Source organism: Molossus molossus, unplaced genomic scaffold (assembly GCF_014108415.1).
Source record: "Molossus molossus isolate mMolMol1 unplaced genomic scaffold, mMolMol1.p scaffold_m16_p_7, whole genome shotgun sequence".
In the NCBI taxonomy this organism is placed as follows: domain Eukaryota; kingdom Metazoa; phylum Chordata; class Mammalia; order Chiroptera; family Molossidae; genus Molossus; species Molossus molossus.
Window position 1 is genome coordinate 65,666,241 of NW_023425401.1, and position 25,598 is coordinate 65,691,838.

At 36.6% G+C, this 25,598-nt stretch overlaps 1 protein-coding gene across 2 annotated transcripts in view; it reads left to right on the top strand.

The window, feature by feature from the left end:
* Nucleotides 1–25,598, top strand: part of SUGCT (succinyl-CoA:glutarate-CoA transferase) — a 1,135,530-nt gene that overhangs the window by 186,109 nt on the left and 923,823 nt on the right. For both annotated transcript variants that reach the window (XM_036246586.1, XM_036246587.1), the window contains exon 9: nucleotides 7,479–7,574. In XM_036246586.1, the coding sequence (XP_036102479.1) occupies nucleotides 7,479–7,574 (96 nt within the window). The remainder of the gene's footprint in view (nucleotides 1–7,478; nucleotides 7,575–25,598) is intronic.

Sequence of the window (25,598 nt, forward strand, 5' to 3'; positions counted from 1 at the left end):
CGTTGTTACCTTTATCATCCTGAATATGAGGCTGCAGGGCCTGATATTGTTATCTAATTCAGCCTCTGTTTTTGTTTACCCACTCAGCATATGGTAAAAGAATGAGTGGTCTTGTTCTTTGTGACTCCTGTGGCCAGAGCCAGGGTTTAGAGGGAGAAAGAGGCAAATTTCAGCCTATTTTTATTCTATAAAGATGCCATGTCCTATTGTGCTTTTCTGTGGGGATTGTATCCAACTTGCCTCTTTCTCACTTGAACTATTTCTTCTTCTTCATTAAGATTCTCCTCCCAAATTAGAGAAAAGCAGTATCATTCATTCATTTATTTGCTAGTTTAATAATTACTGAGTGCCTATAGTATATCTCATGTGTTCCTGCTGCTGGGGCGAGAGCAGCAAACAAATCAGACAAGTTCTTTCCCTCCCGAAGCTTCCATTCTAGTAGACAGAGAGATAGAAGAGGAAGTGACTTCATTTGAGCGACTAAGGAAAGACTTCACTGAGAAATGCCGTTTTAAACCCATAACCCCTTCACTTGTACTTTCTTACTGATCCTTTCATCTTGTTTAAGACTCCACACCTTCAAATAATAATTTTTTCTAGCATATTTAAATGAACTTCAGATTTTGTTTTTTTGTTTGTTTGTTTGTTTTTTGTCTTCAAAAAGAAAACTTTTATCTTCCTCCTTACCTGCTTGAGCTACTGTCCAGTCTCTCTTCTTCCCCCTTTACCCAGCCTCTAAAATACTGGCCTGTATGGCTCAGTTGGTTGGGCATCATCCTGTGTACCTGAGGGTTGCTGGTTCAATTTCCAGGCAGGGCATATGCCTGGGTTGTGGGCTCTATCACTGGTAGGGGACATATGTGGGATGGCCGATGTTTCTCTCCCTTCTTCTCTAAAAAAAAAAAAATCAATAAAAAATCTTTTTGCAGTTCTCACATTCTTTTCATTTCTTAGCTTTCTTTAATCTGGCTTTTGTCCCTACATTTTAAAATGTAACATGAGTTACATTTTAGTGATCATCTATGATCTGCTTATCAAATCTAATGCCTCGTTACATTTTTAATTTATTCAAAAGACACAATACTTTTCCATTTTTGCTGTGACTTTGTTCACAATATTTCTTTCAAATAGAAGACCATTTCCTTGTTTTAGCATGTATAATTATCTTTCTCAAACGGTCAACTTAAATGTTACTTTTTAACCCTTCTTGATTTTTTTAAGTCTCTGTGGCACTGATTATTTCTATTTTTGATTTTAACCTTCTTGAGAGATGAAACTCTGTTTTATTGATTTTGCGATATCCTAGGGCACCTGACAATGCTTTGTATATAATAAGTGCTTATTAAATATCTGCTAAATTCATGAAGGAAGCAATATACAAAGGTAACTTTCATTTTGTTCTTAGAACTTCTTTTTAAAACTAGTGTTGCATAACAATTACTATTTTATTCTAAAAACAGACATTTTAACCAACTATTTGAAATATAACACCTTATCTAAAGAAGAATTTGAAATTAACAATGGCATCACAGAGATAAATAAATAATGTCAAAATATTATTTTTCTACATTTCCACTTACTCATAACATTTTTTTAGTTGTTCATAACTACTTTTTGAGTGCAGTCATTGACTGTGTCAGTGGTTCATGGTAAGAAATATGTTTGATGTTATACTAAACATGTTTTAGAAATTTTGTTTAAAAAAATGCTGTCTAGCTGTACCTACAGGCATTTGATATCCAATTTTCTTATATATCTGATTTTTATTAAGATGGATTGGACAAATAATGCTGAGTATAATGCAACTATGTCTTTCTTTAGAATTTATTATATAAAACAAACATCAGTATTATTTGACTATCATTAGTCATAATTCAGAAAAATATGAAATGTGTATTTTTTTCAGTAAGTTAAATTGTTATGAAGAGAAGGATATGATATTTTTTTCTTTGCTAAGTAAAAAAAAGTAGAGACTTTATTTTATATATTTTTTTGTTTTGTATATATTTATTTATTTTTATTTTTTCTAGGCAAATGGGATGTCATTTTTATTTCTGTTTTTTAAATTAATTAATTTATTTTTGTTACAGATGTTTCTCCTTTTTTCCCCACTGATTCTCTTATCCCCCTCCCTTTCCATCCTGTCCCCAGTTTTGTTGTCCATGTCCATTGTTCATGCACACATGCATATAAGTTCTGTGGTTTATCTCCCCCCCAACCCCTCTTCTGGGGATTGTCAGTCTGTACCCCACTACCATGTCTCTGGGACTACCCCATTTCTCAGACTGTTATGTTCATTATATTCCACAAATAAGTGAGATCATATGATACTTGTCTTTCTCTGCTTGGCTTGTTTCACTTAGGATAATACTTTCCAGGTCCCTCTATGTCATCTCAAAGGATAGGAGATTTTTCTTTCTTACAGGTGCATAGTACTCCATTATGTATATGTACCATAGCCTTTCTATCCATTCATCTTAAAAGTAGAGACTTTAAAATTATATAAGAGCTTTATTGGTTTTTCAGTATTTACAGGTAAAATGTTTATAGATTGAAATGTATTTCTAGTTACATTGGAGTAGAAGCCAAGACGTAGTTGCAGCAAAGCAGAAAACGGTGAACTAGTACTACATTAAGTATTATATAATAATTAAGGTCAAACTAATTTGTAGAAGTTTACCTAATTGAAAAGGATATTTAAAAATTTTTTTTATTTATTTATTTAAAAAAAATTTGGTACAGATGTTTCTCCTTTTTCCCCCATTGACACCCTCTCCTGACCCTTCCCCCCACATCATCCCCAGCATTGTTGTCTATGTCCATGGTTACACATACATGCATATAAGTTCTGTGGTTTATCTCTTCCCTCCCCCCGCCCCCCTTTTCTGAGGTTTACCAGTCTGTACCCTACTTCTATGTCTCTGGGTCTATTTTGTTTATCAGTTTGTTTTGTTCATTATAGTCCACAAATTAGTGGACTATAATGAGATCATGTGATATTTGTCTTTCTCTGATTGGCTTGTTTGGCATAGGATAGTACTCTCCAGGTCCCTCCATGTCATCTCAAAGGATAAGAGATCTTTCTTTCTTATAGCTGCGTAGTATTCCATTGTGTATATGTACCACAGCTTTTTTATCCACTCATCTATTGATGGACACTTGAGGTGTTTCCAGATCTTAGCGATTGTAAATAGTGCTGCTATGAACATAGGGGGCATATAGTCTTTATTTTTTTTTGAATTTTTATTAATTTATTTTTGTTACAGATGTTTCTCCTTTCCCCCGTTAGAAGCCTTTCTCCTCATCCCACCCCCAACCCCCCCAGCATTTTTGTCTATGTCAATTGGTTATGCATACATTAATATAAGTTCTTTGGTTCATCTTATCCATCCTCCCCCACCCCCCTTACTCTGAGGTTTGTCAGTTTGAACCATACTCATTTCTATGTCTCTTGGTCTATTTCATTCTTCAGCCCACCTTGTTCATTATATTCCACAAATAAGTGAGATCATGTGGTATTGGCTTTTATTGGCTTATTTCCCTTAGCATAATACTCTCAAGGTCCCTCCAAGTCCTCTCAAAGGATAAGAGATCGTTCTTACAGCTGCATAATATTCCATTGTGGATATGTACCACAGCTTTTTTAACCACTCATCTGTTAATGGACACTTGGGCTCTCTCCAGATCTTAGCAATTGTAAATAGTGCTGCTATGAACATAGGGGTACATACATTCTTTCTGATTTGTGTTTCAGGCTTCTTAGGGTATATTCTTAGAACAGGAATCACTGGGGCAGATGGCAGTTTAATTTTTAACTTTTTGAAGTAACACCATGGTATTTTCCATAGTGGCTGTACCAGTCTGCATTCCAATCAGCAGTGTACTAGAGTCCCCTTTTGTCCACACCCTGGCCAGCACTTGTTGTTTGATGATTTGTTGATAGCAGCCATTCTAACAGGTGTGCGGTGATACCTCATTGATGTTTTAATTTGCATCTCTCTGATGATTAGTGACACTGAGCATTTTTTCATATGTCTCTTGGCCATTTGTATGTCCTGTTTGGGGAGGTATCTCTTTATGTCCCCTGCCCATTTTTTAATTGAATTCTTTGTTTTCCTTTTGTTGAGTTGTATGAGTACTCTATATATTTTGGAAATAAACCCCTTATCTGATGTATCATTGGCAATTATACTCTCCTATATAGTGGGTCCCCTTTCCATTTTGATGGTTGTTTCTTTTGCTGTGCAGAAGCTTTTTAGTTTGATGTAATCCCATGTGTTCATGTTTTCCTTTTTTTCTCTTGCCTTAAGTGTTGCATCAGTGAAAATTCTGCTACCTGTGATGTCTGAAATTTTGATGTCTACATTTTCTTCTAGGATTTTTATGGATTCATGAGGCACATTTAAGTCTTTACCATTTTGAGGTGTTTTTTTTTTTTGGTATGGTGTAAGTTGCATGTAGCTGTCCAATTTTTCATCCCATTGGTTTTCTGGTCAGACAAAGAATATCAAGATCTACTACGTTATTTAAAATAATAGTTTTGCTGTCAGAATGAATATCATTAAATGAAAGATGGCTTTTTTTGTTTGTTTAGATGAAACCATAGAAATGCAATATTCTGAGTAAATTATATAACATCCACATGATGATAGTAATGATCTAATGCAATATTTAGAATGGATGTACATTATGTAATTATTAACCAAAAAATCACCTTTTATGTTTATTTGATTTGAGGAAAATTTGTCATTGATTGACAGGAAGCCTCTGATTTTTCAAAAATAATCAGATCATAGATGGTGACTTTCTCCCCCTTATTCTGCCTTAATATATATACATCCTTGCAAATAGTAGATGACTTTCATATCCGTTACACCTCTTTTAAACATTGGGTTACTAAGTTTAGCCCAGTTGCTCTCTTTTTTCAAAGTAGAATTTTTTTTCCTCCAACTTTTCTTCTGACTATTCACTGACAAGTCACATGTTGGTTTTGGATGACAACTGTCTTCAAATCTTATTTAATCATTCTGCCCAGTAGGAACTCACTAGTTTTGAAATATTTTTTGTTTTAATGAATCATCACTGTATGGAGAAAATGGATATAGTATTCCATTTAGAAATAATTTAGAAACAATCTGTGAGATGAGTTTTTACCCTTCATTCAAACTGTCTAAATGGGGATACTTTTATTAGTAGTTGTCAAAGATAACTTATTGAGGCAGTGTTGGAAACACAGAAGCCAATATTAATAAGAGAGAATGAGATAGTGAGCAAGAAATGGGATAGCAAGGTAGAATCCAGCTTATGACTGCCCCTGGCAGTTTTCTCAGATCAATGTAGGATTTACAGGTTAACCTGTGATCACCCAGTCAGACCACTACCTCATGCAGTCCTTGCTGATGTTGCTGTATTGACTGTTAGTTGACTTTGAAATTAGAGATATGGAAACACCAAGCCTGTTGTGATTAATTGCTTGCAAATAATTACTTGTATTAATGTGAATTCTTTGCCTCCAGTAACACTAGAGCACCTTAGAAAGTGCTTTAACCAGAATGTTTTTGAAAGGAACCGCCCCCTGCTGCCCCACCCACCATACACACACAACATAGCTAGAATAATGAAGGGCCTTTCTTATAGATATGAAAATATAAAAACCTCAGAATGGAGAAAATGTCCCCAACTTCAGGAAAAGCCTCACAAGAAAATTACTACTATTGCATCCCTGCTATCTTTTTATCTGCCAGACTGTTAAGAAGAGTAATGAGTCAGAAGTGTATAGAACTTGGAAGCAAATTTAAGAACATTTACTATTTTGCAAATTGTATTCTGAGTTCATGTTGCCTAGAGTGGGATTCTAGGTCTGCCTCTGCCTCAGAGCACTCAGGGCTATTATCTGCTTGTATATTAGGATTTCATGTATTATGTGGCTTAATATAAGAGTTCTGCTCTTTTATAAAAAGTTTGAAAAAATTGGTTTTGGTTTAGGTCAAATGCTGAAGATATTTATAGAGAATGTACCTGAAAGTCAAACTAATTAAATTATACATGTACAGATGTACAGCTATTTAGGGGTTGACTGAAATTAGAAACCATGAATCTGGACTTCCCATCCAGTGCATTTTCACTACAAATGTTGATTTGGTTTCTCATTTTGAAAGGCACAGAAGTGATCTGTGAAATGGTGATTAATTCTAGGCAGCTCCAGGCATTCCTGTAATGCTCCATGGTTCAAATGCCCAAGACCAGATGGTGGTCCAGAAGTGGATGACTAAAGTTTATTAGTTTTGCCACCTGGGCAGTACAGCCGAACCAGCAGCCATAAGGCAGTTCCAATTTCAACAGAGCATTAAATGAACATAAAAGTCAGCGTAAATCCCAAGAATATGGTAAAGGAGAATGGCTGCTGCTGTAAGGAGATTCATTCAGACCGGGCCCCATTGATAACCCTCATAGGAAGCACAGGTGCCATGCCAGGCAAAGGGAAATAATAGATTGTGGCACCAAGTCTTGAAAATCACCTGTTGAGTTGTTGTTGCTGGAGCCAATCTCTGTGGAATATGTTTGACTTGCTGGCTTGGTAGATTCCCAACCACATCTGATGATTTGGAATGGGAAAATAAAGGTCATGTTATATCTTCATTATGTTAGGAGTTGAGAAGCTTCTTTTTTTGAAACTGAAAAGTTGTTAGGTCACTTCCTTTCCATGGTTCTGGGCCCTTGGAGGCATGGATGTTCACTGGAACATAAGTTTCTTGTGGTAGATCTCTAGGAACAAGTTATTATCTTCATGTTATCCTTATATGGAATTGAATCATTGTAGGTTTTTCAAGATCTATGTATGAAATTTAGCAATAGAGGTTTTAGACAACCCCTTTCATAGAACTATACTTCTTGAACTATGCTTCTCTGCCCAGGGGCCAGAAGCAAGTTGGGAAAGGTACAGTAATTTTTGTTTAAATTAGGGTGATTCACTATGAATTAAAACGAAATAGAGGTTTGTTTATTTATTTATTTAATGACAAGTTTAAAGTAATGTGGCTCCTGACTTTGGTTTACCTGTTCAGTGATGACACTTCTCTTTTTGTGTCATCTTGATGGAAAGTAAAAGGACAGGTGGAGAGGGGAAAGGATTGTATGGTTGCTGATGTATTTTGCTAAGGGTTTGATGCTAAAGGCTAGACCAGATTCCATCTGCTTCTGTGTTTAGATGATCTTTTCAGGAGTTAATGTTTCTATGTTTATATTTCTCAGGTGACCATTACTTAGTAGTTAGTCTCATGCACTAAATATAATACTGTTCTCCCTTTTTTTGTATAATGAAAGGTGGATGTCTGCATATTTTCTAAACTGTTGGGAGTTTTCTCTCTCTTTTATCTTCTACAATGACATAAAGTGAAATCAAATTAGAACTTTCATATTATAACCTTTTGTTAATAAGTGAGTATAAATACACTAGCTTTTTTTTTTCCCTCTGGTAGGTGGCATGTTTAACCCAGGTAGCTGCTAATTATCTTATTGGCCAAAAAGAAGCAAAACGTTGGGGCACAGCTCATGGCAGTATTGTTCCTTACCAGGTAAGAATACAGCAAGAATATAGTATTGGTCTACTATAATCTGTAGTTTTGTATGGTATGAGTTTGTGAAATGATTTCCTTTAAAAAAAAACTTTCAAGGTATTGTGTCATATATCTTTGTCTAACTATAACAAGGTTCTGTTGTTCACTCTAAATGCTGTGTTTTACATATTTCTTCATCAGAAGATTAGTAATAAGACACTTAAATGGATCAAAGAAACTTGTTGAACGTGAGTAACTATTAGAGTCAGGATAGTTTGCTTTTTTTTCCTTTTTCACCCAAATGAGGCACTGATTGTAGCCATTTTAGAAAGGGTAGTTTGTTCACCACGTCAATTATAAACCAAATGTTACCTACCCCAGTTGACAATAATATTCTCACAGGGTTGGAGTAAAATGAAAATTTGCCTGTGACAGATCTTTATTTTTGAACAAAGCAGATGGTTCAGGAACTGCTGTTCTTTAATAAGTGTCTAAACTTGTCCTTAGAAATTTCTGACTTTGGTTAGTGTGAATTAGTATGTGAAGGAACTATGATCTTTCAAAAATAAAAAGAACTCTAACTCTTTTTCCAAAAACCTAACCTTTACTTAGCCCAGTTACAGTATACCTCATTGTATTTACTAATGTATTTGTCATATCTTCTGCATTATGTTGCAATTTTAAGAGTAGAGGTGTCTTTTTCATCATTGTGTTTGTTCTCACATCCAGTAAAAGCACATAATAGATACTATAAAATTTCTATAAATAAAGGAGTGAATTTTACTGTAGTCATTTTAGGGCTAGTGCTGTTAACAGAACACATAAAAGTCAGTGTTTTCCATTTATCAGGAAACCCATCAACACTGCTAATCATTACTTTAGTTTTTTTTTTTATCCTCACCCGAGGACATTTTTTCATTTTTTGTTCAGGTAGAGTGGGAGGGAGAGAGAGGAAGAGAGAGAGAGAGAAAGAGATCGACATGAAAGGGACACATCTTGTGGCTGCCACCCGCACAACCAACCAGGGCTGGGGACTAACTGCAACCAAGGTACGTGCCCTTAGCAGGAACTGAACCCTGGTCTCTCTGGACCGCAGGCCAACGCTCTAACCGCTGAACCAAACCGGCCAGGGCTCATTTCAGTGTTTTAATAAAGATCTGAAGAAAGCTATGACCCAAGATGATTCTAGAATTGTTCCCTCTGTATTTCTATTTATAATCTCTTTACACCTGGGACATTATAATTTTTCTGTAGAACTATGATTTCTCTTTTTAACACATTTAATTAACCTTTTGGCAAAATTACAATTGTGGAGACATTTTCTTAGTGACTTCCTTCTTTTCTCTGAAAGTGTTTTTTTGACCACCATTAGTAACATTTTGTTTTCCCCATTCTTAGCCCTTGTGTTTGCTCCTACACTTCTAGCCAAACCTACCTCACTTCACAAAAGTGGTATTTTTGGACTAGTTCAAGATAATCAAATTTAGCCTTCTCATTTTTCTAATAAGAAATCTGATACATAAGTTGATTAGATGGACTCCAACTTTTATCTCCTGCCTCTTGTGGATTATTCTTTCAGATCCTGGTACCTTTGACAGGAGAGTGTGTGATTCCAGTTTCCTTTTTCTACTCTACTCTACACACGCTCCACCAAACTTGCTCCTAGTTAAGGCATTCATCAACTAATTAATTTATGGAAATCCCTGTCAAGAGCATTTTAAAAGAACAATGTTGGAACCCATGGGAATTCTTAAATAATGGAAGTCTAGGCTTCACTTTTTGATGTGTATGGAGATAGCATTTCTGAATTGGAAGGCTTTACAGTGTAATTCCAAATCACATTGCATAGAGAGGTGTTCATGTATATGTTCAAATATAAGGTTTATAGTTTATTTTATTTTTTTGCTTATTTAAAAAAATAGAATGTATTTTTTTTAAAGTTTTGTATAGACTTCAGTTATCCATCCTGGGGGTTTGCACCAGAGCTCTGGCATCTTGGGTGTGCTGTCAATTATTTCACTGTGATGTGAAAAGAAATTTACAATCTTTGGCTTTTATAATTGTGGTTAAAAGAGATAAGTGTGTATGTGTGTGTGTGTGTGTGTTTCTGTTTCTGTTCTTTGAAGACATAAATGTACATCTTCTGTGTGAATTGACCCAGTGACATAAAATAGATAAAGTGCTTATTTGACCTAGGTGATTGCTGCTTTATTACTGGTAAGAAATAAGAGAACATCTGCAGGAGCCAAGAATTAATTTGTTTTCTCTTGGTAAAGTATTGGTTCAGCACTGTAATTAAGGAACAAATGCAAATTTAGCTCGAATAAAACTAGCATACCAAGATGGGTCCTAGATATACTTACAGACCCTGGTCTGTTTTCACTTTTAAAAATAGATTTGCGATATATTTTTATGTGAGAATACCAGAATAAATATAGTTCAATTTTCATTTTTCCAAATTAAAATAATTTTTTTTGCAATTTTTTAAAATTTATTTTTGTTACAGACAATTCTCCTTTCCTCCCCCTGGACATTCTCCTTTCCCCGGCCCCCTGTGAATTGTTGTCTGTGTCCATTGGTTGTGCATACATGCATATAAGTTCTTTGGTTTATCTAACCCTAACCCTAACCCTAACCCCACTCCACCCCCACCCCCCGAGGTTTGTCAGTCTGAACCGGACTCCTTTCTATGTCTCAGGGTATATTTTGTTTATTACCTTATTTTTTTCATTATATTCCACAGATAAGTGAGATCATGTGATATTTGACTTTCTCTGATTGGCTTATTTCACTTAGCATAATACTCTCCAGGTCCCTTGATATCATCTCAAAGGATTAGAGATCTCTCTTTCTTACAGCTGCATAGTGTTCCACCTTGTGTATATGTACCATGGCTTTTTTATTCACTCATGTATTGATGGACACTTGGGCTGTTTCCAGATCTTAGCAATTGTAAATAGTGCTGCTATTAACATAGGAGTACATATATTTTTTCTGATTGGTGTTTCAGGCTTCTTAGGAATGTCTTGGGTCTATTTCTTGGTTCTCTGTTCTGTTCCACTGGTCTATATGCCTGTTCTTGTGCCAGTACCAGGCTGTTTTGATTACAGTAGCTTTGTAGTATAACCTGATATCTGGTATTGTGATCCCACCTACTTTGTCCTTCTTTTTCAAGATTGCTGTGGCTTTTCGGGGTCTTTTTTTGTTCCATGTGAACTTTTGAAGTATTTGTTTTAGTTCTGTGAAATATGTTGTTGGTATTTTGATGAAGATTGCATTGAATGTATTGATTACTTTGGGTAATATGGACATTTTAATGATGTTAATTCTTCCAATCCATGAACAAGGTATGTGCTTCCCCTTTATTATATCTTTCTCTATTTCTTTTTTTAATTTCCTGAAGTTTTATGCAAATAGGTCCTTTATTTCTTTGATTAAGTTTATTCCTAGGTATCTAAATTTTTTTGCCGTGATGGTGGTAATGGGATTGTTTTTTCAGTTTCTCTTTCTGTGAGTTCCTCATTGGTGTATAAGAATGCCTTCGATTTCTTGACGTTAATTTTGTATTCTGCTACTTTGCCAAATGCATTTATTAATCTAGTAGATTTTTGATGGAGTCTTTAGGGTTTTCTATGTATAATATTATGTCATCTGCAAATAATGACAGTTTCGCTTCCTCCTTTCCAATTTGGATCACTTTTATTTTTACTTCCTGACTGGTTGCTGTGGCTAAGACTTCCAGTACTATGTTAAGTAAGAGTGGTGAAAGTGGGCATTTTTGCCTTGTCCCTGTTTTTAAGGAAAATGCTTTTAGCTTTTGCCTTTTGAGTATGATATTGGCTGTAGGTCTTTCATATATGGCCTTTATTATGTCAAAATATGATCCTTCTATTCACACATTGCTGAGCATTTTTATCAGAAATGGGTGCTGGATATTGTGATATGCTTTTTCTATTGATATGATCATGTGGTTTTTATTCTTGATTTTGTTTATGTGGTATATCACATTTATTGCTTTGTGCATATTGTACCAGCCTTGCATTTCTGGGATGAATCCCACTTGGTCGTGATGAATAATTTTTTTGATGTATTGCTGGATCTGATTTGCTAGTATTTTGTTTAGGATTTTGGCATCTATGTTCATCAGGGATATTGGCTTGTAGTTTTTCTTCTTTGTAGTGTCTTTTTCTGGTTTTGGAATTAGAATTATGCTGGCCTCATAAAATGAGTTTGGAAGTCTTTCTTCTTCTTGAAATTTTTGGAATAGTTTGAGGAGAATTGGTGTTAGTTCTTTGAATGTTCGGTAAAACCCTCCTGTGAAGCTGTCTGGGCCTGGGCTTTTGTTTGCTCGGAGATTTTGTATTGTGTTTTTATTTTTATTGATTTCCAGGAAGTTTTTAATTTCTTCTTTGATCTCCTTGGTAATGTATTTATTGTTTAATATCATGCTATTTAGCTTCCATATGTTTGAATGTTTTTGTGTTAATTGATATCTAGTTTTATGCCATTGTGATCTGAAAAGATGCTTGATATGATTTTAGTCTTTTTGAACTTGTAGAGACTTACTTTGTGTCCTAACATGTGCTGTATCTTTGAAAATGTCCTATGAGCACTTGAGAATAATGTAAAATCTGCAGTTCTGAGTTGTAATTCTCTGTCAATGTCTTTTAAATCCATTTGATGTTGTTCATCATTTAGAGTCTCTGTTTCCTTTTAAATTTATTTGTCTAGAGGATCTATCCAGTGATGTCAGCAGGGTGTTGAAGTCCCATGCTATGATTGTATTGTTGTCAGTTTCTCCTTTGAAGTACTCCAGAAGTTTTAAAATATATTTTGGTGCTCCTACATTTGATGCATATATCTTTACCAAGGTTATATCCTTGTGTTGTATAGATTCAATATTATTTAGTGGCCTTCTTTGTCCCTAATGATGGCCTTCATTTTAGAGTCTATTTTATTGGATATGAGTATTGCTACCCCACCTTTTTTTTCTTTTCTATTTCCTTGGAAGATTTTTTTCCATCCCTTCACTTTCTACCTATGTGAGTCTTTTTTGGTGAGATGGGTCTCTTGTAAACAACATATATATGAGTCTTGTTTCCTTATCCAATCAGCTACTCTGTGTCTTTTGATTGGAGTCCATTTACATTTAAGGTGATTATTGATAAGTACTTATTTATTGCCAGTTTTGGTTAGTGTGGTTATATTTTTCTTCCTGTTTTTCTACTAATTGCAGCAGTCCTTTTAACATTTCTTGCAGTGCTGGTTTGGTTGTAATATATTTCCTTAGCCTTTTTTTTTGTCTGGGAATCTCTTTATTTCACCTTCTCTTTTTAATGATAGTCTTGCTGGATAGAGTAGTCTTGAATTCAGATCCTTGTTTTTCATTACCTTGTGACCCGTCCCGCAGGTCGAGCAACGAGGACTCTAGAGGGGGAGTGAGGATGAGAAGGGACAAGAGACACGAGAAATGGAGACAAGACAGGATTCTGATCAAGTCTCAACTTTATTGCAGATAGGTAACAGATTATATACTTGTGGGAAAAGTCAGGCAGGAAGGGAGGAAAAGGGTGCATGAGCAGAGAAAAACAATTCTCAATTATCAAAAGTATTTACTGCTCTAACATTAACCAGGGACCTTATATCAGGAATGCTCCTCAAGGCGATACTTCAAGGTCCTTCAGGCAGCAAACCGAAAGCAGGCAAACAAGTTCTGCACGTACAGCCAACTTATTCTTTTTTTTTTTTTTTTTTATCCTCACCCGAGGATATTTTTCCATATTTTGTACAGATAGAGTGGGAGGGAGAGAGAGGAAGGGAGAGAGAGAGAGAAACATCGATGTGAAGGGACACATCGAGTGGCTGCCACCCGCACGACCAACCAGGGCCGGGGACAAACTGCAACCGAAATACATGCCCTTAGCGGGAACCAAACCCGGGTCTCTCCGGACCGCAGGCCGACGCTCCAACCGCTGAGCCAAACCAGCCAGGGCCCAACTTATTCTTAAAGGGCCCTCGCTTGACCCCAACAACCTTGATTACTTCTTGCCATTTTTTTTCCAGCCTGTAGTGTTTCTTTGGAGAAGTCAGCTGAGAGCCTTACGGGTTTTTTTTGTAGTTAACCTGTTGCTCATCTCTTGCTACCCTTAAGATTCTTTCTTTGTCTTTAATTTTTGGCATTTTAATTACTATGTGTCTTGGTATGGGCCTCTTTGGGTTCTTCTTAATTGTGTTTCTCTGTGCTTCTTGAACTTAAATACCTTTTTCCTTCACCGACATAGAAAAGATTTCTGGCACTATTTCTCCAAATATATTCTCTAACCCTTGTTCATTTTCTTTTTCTTCAGAACTCCTATGATGCAAATGTTGTTCTGTTTCTAGTTGTCCCCAATTCTCTTAAGCTGTCTTCCTGTTTTTTAATTGTTTTTTTCTTTTGGTTTTTTGATTGGTTGATTTTTTTTCTACCCTATCTTCTAAAACACTGATCCATTCCTTGTTTTTTTTTCCTGCTATGCCAGTTATTTCTTCCAATATGTTATTTATTTCTGATGTGTCATTCTGCATTTCCAGTTGGTTGGTTTTTAATGTTTCTCTATTTTTTTCATGCTGTAGAGCTCTTTACTCATGCTGTTGAGCTTCATCATAATCATGTTTCTGAACTCTATCTCTCATATCTTGGTTAATTACATTTCATTTATCTCTTTTTGGTATTGTTCTCTTGTTCTTTCTTGTGGGATATGTTTCACCATTTTGGCTGTCTCAGGGTGTTTTGAAGTCTTCCAAATTTTCACTGCGGATGTTGTTGTCTCACTGATTGTTGCTCCTTTTACTGCATTTGGATGAGTATGGGAGGACCCATGTTAAACACCACTGTCTACTCTTGCTTTCCTGGATAGATTTTCATGCCCATGAAAGGTTCAGTTATCCTCCAGCTTTTTGCCTGGAGGCTATTAGTCTCAGTTACTCGATAAGCCTTAGGTTATATCCCTCAGTTGAGTAAAAAATCCCTCAAGTGTTCAGGCTAAGAGGATTTCCAAAGGGTAGGCCAGATGCTAGCTGGCTGTTAATAATCCTCAATTAATAAGCCTCAATTTGCATTTCTCTGTCCTGGCCTGGTGGTGTTAAATTTCTGAAGGCGGGGCTATTGCTTCTGCCTAGGGCTCTGGGAAGGGGCTCTTTGGGTAAGGTGGCTACTGTCCTGTGAGAGAGTGTTTCAGCAAAAAACTTCCATTGCCCTTCCATCTTTCCAAGCTCCTGTGTCTCCACACAGTTTCAGGCCAGTCCAGTCTTCCAGCGCCAGAGCCCAAGGTGAGTGGCTGTAGCTAATTTAGTGCTCTGTCCTGGCCATCGGTACCGTGGAGCTGACCTGGGATGTTAACCCCAAGGGAGCTGCTGACAGGTAAAACAGCTGCTACCTGTGAGCTCCCAGCCTGCCCTCTTACACCTCTACAGTTCCTACCATGCTTGATTTAGTGTCTTTTTTCTGTTCCTGGTTGTATAGGTCCTCCCCAGACACATTTCTGTTGCTTTTTCCCAATGATTTGTCTTTATTTTAGTTGTAATTCCAGTTTGGTCATGGGAGATGGTCTGTGCAGCTTCCATTCACTCCACTGCCATTTTCGCTACAAATATATAATCCAATTTTCTGTAATATTACAGCTTTGTATCTAATTTGGGTTGTCTGAGTTTTGATATGAAGATCTATCATGGAGGACCCTGGTGGTCTCAGGAATTAGTTAAGATGCCCAGCCCACTCTCCTCTTCTTGCTGAATTCTGTCTGAAAGATCATAGACCTTGAGTGAATAGAATGTAAATTTTTGAAAAGTAGGGTCCTTCATTTGTTTCATGTTTAATATACATGCAGTTCTTAACTTCTTTGGTTGATTATCCACTTTTGCTCTTTACTCCCTATTCTTTGGCTCCAAGCTTTTTTAAAATTGATTTTTTTTTTAAAGGGAGAGAGAGATAGAAACATCTATGTAAGAAATAAACATTAATGGGCTGCCTCCTTCAAGCCCCCCTTTGGGGATGGAGCCCTGACCTGCAATTGAAAAGGCACCTCTCAGTCCATGGGATGATGCACAATGCACTGAGCCATACCTGCCAGACATGGCTCCCAACTTTTGAGAATCAATAAATTAAACAAAAATAAACAGAATTGAGATAAACATTTTGCTACTCATTGAATATCTTGGTGGATGCCTTTCTGAGAATTTACATTAAATTTTTTTCAATGTCAGTGCCCTTTTTGTTCCCATTATCATTGATTTTTTTTCCCCCTGAGAAACACCTAACTCAAGGGATAAATAATTACGTAATGTTCATGTTAATATTTTTAATGCATTGGTATTAATCTAATATTTCTCAACCTTTCAAACAATTATATAAAGACAGGACAGTTTGGGGGATGAGAAAAGAGAGTGCAGGGAAAGCAGTTAGCTGGTCTTCAAAAATAATATATTTTATTAGGTAACAGTTATCAGTGGGGCCACTGCCTTTTAGATGCATAACATGGTAATCCCCTGATTTCACAACCTGTGTATATCTAAAATTCTATCCAAAGTTTCTTTGGCATCCTAGGAGCCTTATGTGCATGTCCTCCGCTTTCTGATCTTGTGATTCTCACTGAACTTTACCTTTCTCCAATATGATGGAAGATACATTCATAAATACACTCATGAGGATAGGAGGCTATACTGAATATTTTGAATAAAATGGGAGTTTTTTTTTGTTTGTTTTTGTTTTTAGATAAAATGTATACAATCTTCCATACAAGGCCTTATCTTTCTTAAGCATAGCCTTTTGCTGCTACCAGGGAGTTTCACTATCCTGAATAGCTTAAGAATCTCACCATCTTCTGTTTCTTTCTTTTCCTTCTCCCTTTTGCCTTCTTTTCAAGAGCAACAAAATCCTCTAGTCTTGTACAGAGTTATTACACTTTCTAGTGTAGGCACAGATGTTTGGGCAGCTACTTAAATGCTTAACAATTTACTGTTTATATAAAGGGAATCCCTTCCTAAGAGGCATGCTGGTATGTGGATCTAATAGAAGCCTACTAAGCTTTCTTTGTGTCTTGATAAGACAATTTTGTTCTTTCATAAATTTTTTATTCAGGTTTCTTGCCTACTTATTTTTAATTCATAATTTTTTTAGTTAAAGTTTATATTTAATATTATTTTGTGTTAGTTTCATGTATACATCATAGTGGTTAGATAAAAATCATATACTTTACTAAGTGTTCCCTTTGATATTTCCAGTACCCACCTCGCAGCATACATAGTTATTACAGTATTATTGACTATATTCCCTATGCTGTTCTTTATATCCCTGTGACTATTTTGTAACTACCAATTTGTACTTCTTAATCCCTTCATCATTTTCACATAGTTCCCCAACCCAACTCCCCTCTGGCAACCATGTCTATTCTCTGTGTCGATGAGTCCATTTAACTTTTTTCATTTATTTATAGATTCTACATATATGAGAAATCATATAGTACTTGTCTTTCTGTAACTGACTTCTTTCACATAGCATAATACCCTGTAGGCCAATCCATGCTATCACAAATGGTAAGATTTCATACTATTTATGGCCAAGTAACATTTCATTGTAAATGTGTACCACAGCTTTTTTAGCCACTCATTTATTGATGGGTATTTGGGTTGCTTTCATAACTTGGCTATTGTAAATAACACTGCAGTAAATATAGGGGTGCATATATTTTTTCAAATTAGTGTTTTGGGTTTCTTTGAATGTATACTGAGATGTGACCTGATGGATCATAAGGCAGTTCATTTTTAATTTTTTTAGGACCTCCATACTCTTCCATAGTGACTACACTAATCTTCATTCTTACCAACAGTGCACAGGGTTCTATTTTCTCTATATCCTCTTCAGCACTTTTTGTTTGTGGATGTATTGATGATAATCACTCTGACAGGTATGAGGTGATAGCTCACTGTGGTTTTAATTTGAATTTCTCTGATAATTAGTGATGTTCAGCATCTTTTTATATGTCTATTAGAGAAATTTCAATTCAAGTCCTCTGCCTTTTTTTTTTTTTTCTTTAATCCTCATCCTAGGATATTTTTCTATTTATTTTTAGATAGAGTGGAATGGGGAGGGAGGGAGAAAGAGAGAGACAAGCATCTATGTGAAAGAGACCCATTGATTGGTTGCCCTCCACATGACCCTGACTGGGGCCAGGGATCAAACCTGCAACCTAGATTTGTGTCCTTGACCAGGAATCAAACCCACAACACTTTGGTCAAAACAATGCTCTAACCACTGAGAAAAACTGGCCAGGGTATACTTTTTTTTCTTTTTCAATCCTCACCTGAGGTCATGCTTAGAGAGAGGAAGGTAGAGAGAGAGAGGAAAGAAAGAAACATTAATGTGAGATGGAACCATTGATCGGTTGACTGGGGATCAAACCCTCAACCCAGGTATGTGCCCTGACTGGGAATTGAACTGGCAACCTTTCCATACGTGGGATGATGCTCAACCAACTGAGCCACTCTATCTGGGCCTCTGCCTATTTGCTAATAAGATTTTTTTTCTTTTATTTTTGGGTTGAGTTTTATGAGTCCTTTATAAGTTTTAGATATTAACCCCATTTATTTGCGTATTAATTCAGACAACTCAATGATATCAGATCGTCTTTTCCTTTTGTTGATGGTTTCGTTTGCTGTGCAAAAATTGATGTAGTTTCATTTGCTTATTTATTTATTTTTTGGTTTCCCTTGCCCTAGGATATATATCAGAATAAATATTATTAAGAGAATTGTCCATGATTTTATTGCCTGCATTTTTTTTCTAGAATTTTTATGATATTGAGTGTTTAATCCATTTTGAGTTTATTCTTTTATAAACTCAAAGTGTAAGGTGGTGGTCTAGTTTTGTTTTATTGCACATATCTGTCCAATTTTCCCAATACCATTTATTCAATAAACTGTCTTTACTCCATTGTATGTAATTGCCTCCTTTGTCAAATATCAACTGACCATACAGGCGTGGGCTTATTTCTGGGCTCTCTATCCTGCTTCCTTGATCTATGTATATGTTTTTATGCTAGTACCATGCTGTTTTTATTACTATGGCCTTGTAGTATAGTTTATCGATAGTTTAATTCTTCCAAGTTTGTTGTTTGTTTTGTTTTTTATTCTCACCCGAGGACATTTTTCCATTTTTTGTTCAGATAGAGTGGGAGGGAGAGAGAGCAAGAAAGAGGAAGAGAGAGAGAGAGAGAGAGAGAGAGAGAGAGACATTGACATGAAAGGGACACATCAAGTGGCTGCCACCCGCACGACCAACCAGGGCCAGGGACGAACTGCAACCGAGGTACATGCCCTTAGCGGGAACCGAACCCGGGCCTCTCTGGACCACAGGCCGATGCTCTAACCGCTGAGCCAAACCAGCCAGGGCACATTTTTGAATCATTTGTTCTAGTTCTGTGAAATACACCATTGGTAGTTTGATAGGAATTGTGTTGAATCTATAGATTGCTTTGGGTAGTATGGATGATGTCAATTCTTCATTTCATGAACATGATATATGCTTCCATTTATTTGTGTCTTCCTCAATTTATTTCTTCAGTGTCTTGTAATTTTTTGAGTATAGATCTTTTTTCTCTGAGGGAAACACTTAGTTTTTCCCTGTTCAGTATGTTAGCTGTGGGTTAGTCATGTATGGCCTTTGTTATGTTAAGGTATATTTTCTCTATTCCCACTTCTCTGAGAGTTTTTTTTTCCATAAATGGGTGCTGGATTTTATAAAATATTTTAGAATCCAATTAAAAAATGGGCAGAGGAACTAAATAGACACCTCTCCAAACAGGACATACAAATGGCTAAGAGACATATGAAGAAATGTTCATCATCACTAATCATCAGAGAGATGCAAATCAAAACAACAATGAGGTATCACCTCACACCTGTCAGAATGGCCGCCATCAACAAATCATCAAACAACAAGTGTTGGCGAGGGTGTGGAGAAAAGGGGACTCTAGTACACTGTTGGTGGGAATGCAGACTGGTGCAGCCACTATGGAAAACAATATGGTGTCACCTCAAAAAATTAAAAATTAATCTCCCATTTGACCCAGTGATCCCACTTGTAGGAATATACCCTACGAAGCATAAAACACCAATCAGAAAGAATATATGTACCCCCATCTTTGTAGCAGCACTATTTATAATCGCTAAGATCTGGAAACAGCCCAAGTGCCCATCAGTAGACGAATGGATTAAAAAGCTGTGGTACATATACACAATGGAGTACTACGCAGCGGTAAGAAAGAAAGATCTCTTATCCTTTGAGACTACATGGAGGGACCTGGAAAGTATCATCCTAAGTGAAACAAGCCAAACAGAGAAAGACAAATTTCATATGATCTCACTGATTTGTGGAATATAATGAACATAACAGTTTGAGGACAATCCCCTAAGGAGTGGGGAGGTGAGAGAGGGATGAACCACAGAACTTATATGCATGTATGCATGAACAGTGGACATGGACAACAATCTGGCGAAGGGGCAGGGAGGGAAGGGGGAGGGGGGAATCAGTGGGCGAAAAAAGGAGAATCATTTGTAACAAAAATTAATCAATAAAAAAAAAAAGAAAAAAAAATATTTCTGCATCTATTGATATGATCATATGATTTTTATCCTTCATTATGTTTATGTGGTGTATAATGTTAATTGATTTGTGGATATTTTACCAATCTTGCATCCCAGATATAAATTCCACTTGATCATAGTGTTTTTTTAAATTTATTGCTGAATTTGATTTACTAATATTTTTGGAGAATTTTTGCATCTATGTTCATTAGGTATATTAGCCTATAATTTTCTTTCTTTGTAGAAAAAAAAAGTATAGTGTCTTTATCTGGTTTTGGAATTGAGATAATACTGGTTTGTAAAATTAGCTCTGGTGTCATCCTTCCTCTTAAATTTTTTAAAATAGTTTCAGCAGAATAGGTGCTAGTTCTTTTTTGAATATTTGATAAAATTTACCTGTGAAGCCATCCAGTCCAGGACTTTTGTTTGCTGAAAGTTTTTTAATTACTGGTTTGATTTCAGTAGTTGTAATCTGTTCAGATTTTGTTTCTTTTTGGTTCAGTTTTTGAAGATTGTGTTTTTCTAAGATATTATTCATTTTTCACAATCTCCAATTTGTTGGCATACAGTTGTTCTCTTAGTTGCAAGATGGGATCAGAATGTTAGTGGACCTTGGTACAGCAACCTCAGTACTTGAGTTCAGCAAAGAAAGAATTAAAAATCAAGAAACCCAAATTATTAGAGAACGTTTAGAAGGTCACATAGGTAGAAAAGGTGAGCCAGGTGAGCTGTATGGCTTTAGGACATGAGTTGTAGAGGCAAGAGAAATGCCCTAGGAGATTAGGAAAAAGAAGGCAGAGAGATTGTGCTTAGGGAAAGGAGAGGGGGAAAAGCAGAGGCATAGTCCAGAGAGAGAGAGCGCTCCTGAGGAAAGGTGCAGGTATGCTCAAAAGAGAGAATGAGTGAGTGTTGGATCCTCTGAAAGGTTTTTATCTTTTCTCTAAAGGCAGGGATCTTAGGTAAGGTCCCAGGGGAGGATCTCAATAGAATATTCACCAGTTTTTCCTGGTATGCACTGCGGGGTCTTGGTCTCTACTGATTGTTCAGCACTAGGGCAGGGGTTCATTAATCATTACATCTAGCCCTGACTTTAGTGATTGCTTTGCTCTGTCTGGTTTTGCTGCTTTCCTGGGTCTGGAGCTGAAACACAGCTGAGGCCTAGAGATTGTCTCTAGTTTGACCAAACCTCTTTCTCTGTGGTCAACAGACCTGAGGCTTTGTTCCTAAGATTATTTGATAAGGGCCAGAATCTCATTGTCCTGAGGGCTTAATGCTTAAGGGAGTGGTTGTACAAGGGCTTGTATGGAAGTTCTATGAAGCTATTCTTTGGTGCCCTTGTTCCTCCTCTGAGGGGGTCTGCTCCATAACTAGCTACATGCCAGGGGAGGAAAGGTCATGGGAGGTTCAAAACCATATAACCAGCAAGATGAAAGGTCAGGGGGTCTAAACTGCTTGACTAGCAATATGTTGGGGGAGGAAAGGTCACCCTGGAGGCAAGGTCCCACCCTACAATTGTCCATTGCTTTCCACCTGGTGACCTTTCACACCTGGCTTATCATTCCTACTCTGCTTATGTCTGCCTAAGTGCCTACTACAGTTTATATTGATATGACTCTCTCTGACTCTATACTAGCTAAATGAGCTCACAGAATTTTATGTGCTCCTTCAGGTACAATGTTGCTCTTATGATCAGTATCAACTGCCTAACAGACTAATCCAGAGAATAAGACTACAACAGCAACTATCTTCTTCTCTTAAAAGACTGCGAGAACTAATGTCTAGTTAGTTCTTACACATTTGCCTCAATCTCCACCAGGACTCCGAGTCTTCCGGGCCATCTACTATCAAGTGAACTATTATTCCCATATGGCTCTGTTCATCTCTTCCATTGACCTAGTCATTTCTTCTCTCATCAATCTTGGTGGCCCTGAAATTCAACAACCTGGCCTCTCATTTTTTTTTTTTTAATCTAGGATACTTTTCCATCAATTTTCAAATAGAGTGGGAGGGAGAGAGAGAGAGAGAAACATTGATGTGAGAGAGACACATCTATTGGTTGTCAGGGCTGGGGAGTGAACCGCAACTGAGGTAAATGCCGTTGACTGGAATTAAGCCCGCGACTCCCCAGTTCGCAGGCTGACGCTCCAACTGCTGAGCCAAACTGGCCAGACTGGCCTTTCATTTTTTTTAACTTTCCATTGCTTTTAATGATTTGTTCCTGTTTCACTCGGATCTCACTCAGTTATTTCTCAAACTTCAACATGCACATGAATCATTTGGAGATCTTGTTAAGATGTGCCTTCTGATTCCAGATGATGTTGATGCTTCACTATGAGTAATAAGGTTCTAGATCTAGAGTTTATCATTATCAATGATGATATCATCTTTTTTTGTATCAAAGTGCAAATCCCAATATTGATTAGATTTAACACTCTGTATGTATTTCATCTCTGCTCTCAAGCAATGAATACAAGTAGAAGAAAACATAACTATAATTTAACTCTCAATTTATGATGGCCTTTCTTTAATTTCTTTCAGCTTTACCCAGCAATCCTGCTGCATATACCTAAATATTTACCTCTGAGGTTAATATTTCACATCTTCTCTCTCCTCAAGTTTTTCTCCTCTCTCCTCATCCTTAGCCAAAAACTTTGCCTTGTATTTTGCTCAAAAGCTATGCATTCAGAAGAGAAATACTACATCTTTTCTTTACCATACCTTCTAAACTCCTTCATATGTAGTTCATTTTATTCCCTCCTTTCACAATGTATGAATTGTTTTTTTCCACATTTTGCCTACTGAATGCATTGCTCCTGCACTGTATCTCCTCTATCAGTTATATTATCTGTTAGTGGATAAACATATGATCATATCTTTCACTTTAAAGAACTCCAGCAGCCTTCTTCCTTGGATTCCCATGGCATGTCTTTTTCCATCTTTCATTCCTTTTTCCGTGTTACTGTATTACAAAACTCCTCAAAAGAGTTTTTGGTGGTGTTTGCTGGAATGAAGCACTCCATAACGCATACTGCAATACATTGTGTACCTCATAGACAAAGAGATTTTACAGTACTCTGAGGCCTCAGGAGTTTGGGTCCTCAGAATAGCTGAGGGGAAGTAGACTTTCTAAGTAGTTCATTAATAAGAATACTGTTTTTCTTGAGGCTTTCAAATGTAGGACCTTCAGATGGAATTTTTCCCAATGGCCTTATAATGCATAATACGATTTCTTTTAAACTACCCCCCACCCTCGAGTAGCTTCTAATTCAAAAGATTGAAGAAAACAGTTATTCAGATGATTAAATAAAATCATGTCTCTCCTTCATCAGTTGGCCTCATTCAACCACTGAGTGGAACAGGAAGCTGTGCTATGTTATTCCTGGTAGGGAGTTTTATACTGTATATTTAACTTGGCTCAAGCAGAGACTAAGACAGGAGGTAAATTACAAGCTTCAAGAGATGCAGCACTTTGCTATCAATCCTTAGAAAACAACAAAATGCTGTTAAATCATAGTATATTAAGTAACCTTAGAAACACTTTTATTTTATTTTATTTAAATTTTTTATTAATTTATTTTTGTTACAGATGTTTCTCCTTTTTTCCCCCATTGACACCCTCATACCCATCCCCCGATCCTATAACCGGCTTTGTTGTCCATGTCCATCGGTTATGTGTACATGCATATAAGTTCTGTGGTTTATCTCTTCCCACTGCCCACCACCCCCTCTTCTGAGTGTTGTCAGTCTGTACCCTAGTTCCATGTCTCTGGGTCATTCCAGTCCCTCAGACTGTTATGTTCATTATATTCCACAAATAAGTGAGATTATGTGATATTTTTGTCTTTCTCTGCTTTGCTTATTTCTCTTAGGATAATGCTTTCCAGGTCCCTCCATGTCATCTCAAAGGATAAGAGATCTTTCTTACAGCTGCATGGTACTCCATTTTGTATGTGTACCACAGCTTTTTTATCCATTCGTCTACTGATGGACACTTGGGCTGTTTCCAGATCTTAGCTATTGTAAATAGTGCTGCTACGAACATGGGGGTACATATATTCTTTCTCATTGGTGTTTCAGGCTTCCAAGGGTATATTCCTAGAAGTGGGATTACTAGGTCAAATGGAAGTTCAATTTTTAATTTTTTGATGTACCACCATATTGTTTTCCATAGTGGCTGCACCAGTCTGCATTCCCACCAGCAGTGTACTAGAGACCCCTTTTCTCCACACCCTCGCCAACACTTGTGGTTTGATGATTGTTGATGGCGGCAATTCTGACAGGTGTGAGGTGATACCTCATTATTGTTTTAATTTGCATCTCTCTGATGATTAGTGATGTTGAACATTTCTTCATATGTCTTTTAGCCATTTGTATGTCCTGTTTGGAGAGGTGTCTATTTAGTTCCTCTGCCCATTTTTTAATTGGGTTCTTTGTCTTTTGTGGAGTTGTGTGAGCACTCTATATATTTTGGAAATTAACCCCTTATCTGATGTATCATTGGCAATTATGCTCTCACATACAGTGGGTTGCCTATCCATTTTGGTGGCTGTTTCTTTGGCTGTGCAGAAGCTTTTAAGTTTGATGTAGTCCCATGTGTTCATTTTTTCCTTTGTTTCTGTTGCCTTAAATTGATGTATCAGTGAAAATTCTGCTGTGTATGATGCCTAAATTTTTGTTGCCTACATTTTATTCTAAGATTTTTTTATGGATTCATGAGTCACATTTCAGTCTTTTATGGATTTAGAGTTTATTCTTGTGTATGGTGTAAGTTGATGGTCTAATTTCATTTTTTTTGCATGCAGCTGTCCAATTTTCTAAACACCATTTATTAAGGAGGCTGTCTTTACTCCATTGTATGCTCTTGCCTTCTTTGTCAAGTATTAATTGAGCATAATGTCTTGGGTCCATTTATGGGTTCTCTGTTTTGGTCCACTGGCCTATATGCTTGTTCGCCAGTACCAGGCTGTTTTGATTACAGTAGCTTTGTAGTATAACCTGACATTTGGTATTGTGATCCCACTTACTTTGTCCTTCTTTTGCAAGATTGCTGTGGTTATTCAGGGTCTTTTTTGGTTCCATGTGAACTTTTGAAGTATTTGTTCTAGTTCTGTGTAATATGTCATTGGTATTTTGATGGAGATTGCACTGAATGTATAGATTGCTTTGGGTAATATGGACATTTTAATGATGTTTATTCTTTCAATCCATGATCAAGGTATGTGCTTCCACTTTTTTATATCTTCCTCTACAGGACATTTTTCAATGTCCTGTAGTTTTCTGCAAATAGGTCCTTTACTTCTTTGGTTAAGTTTATCCCAAGATATCTTAATTTTTTTGCTGCAATGGTAAATGGGATTGTTTTTATATTTTCTCTTTCTGTGAGTTCATCATTGGTGTATAAAAATGCCTTTGATTTCTTGACGT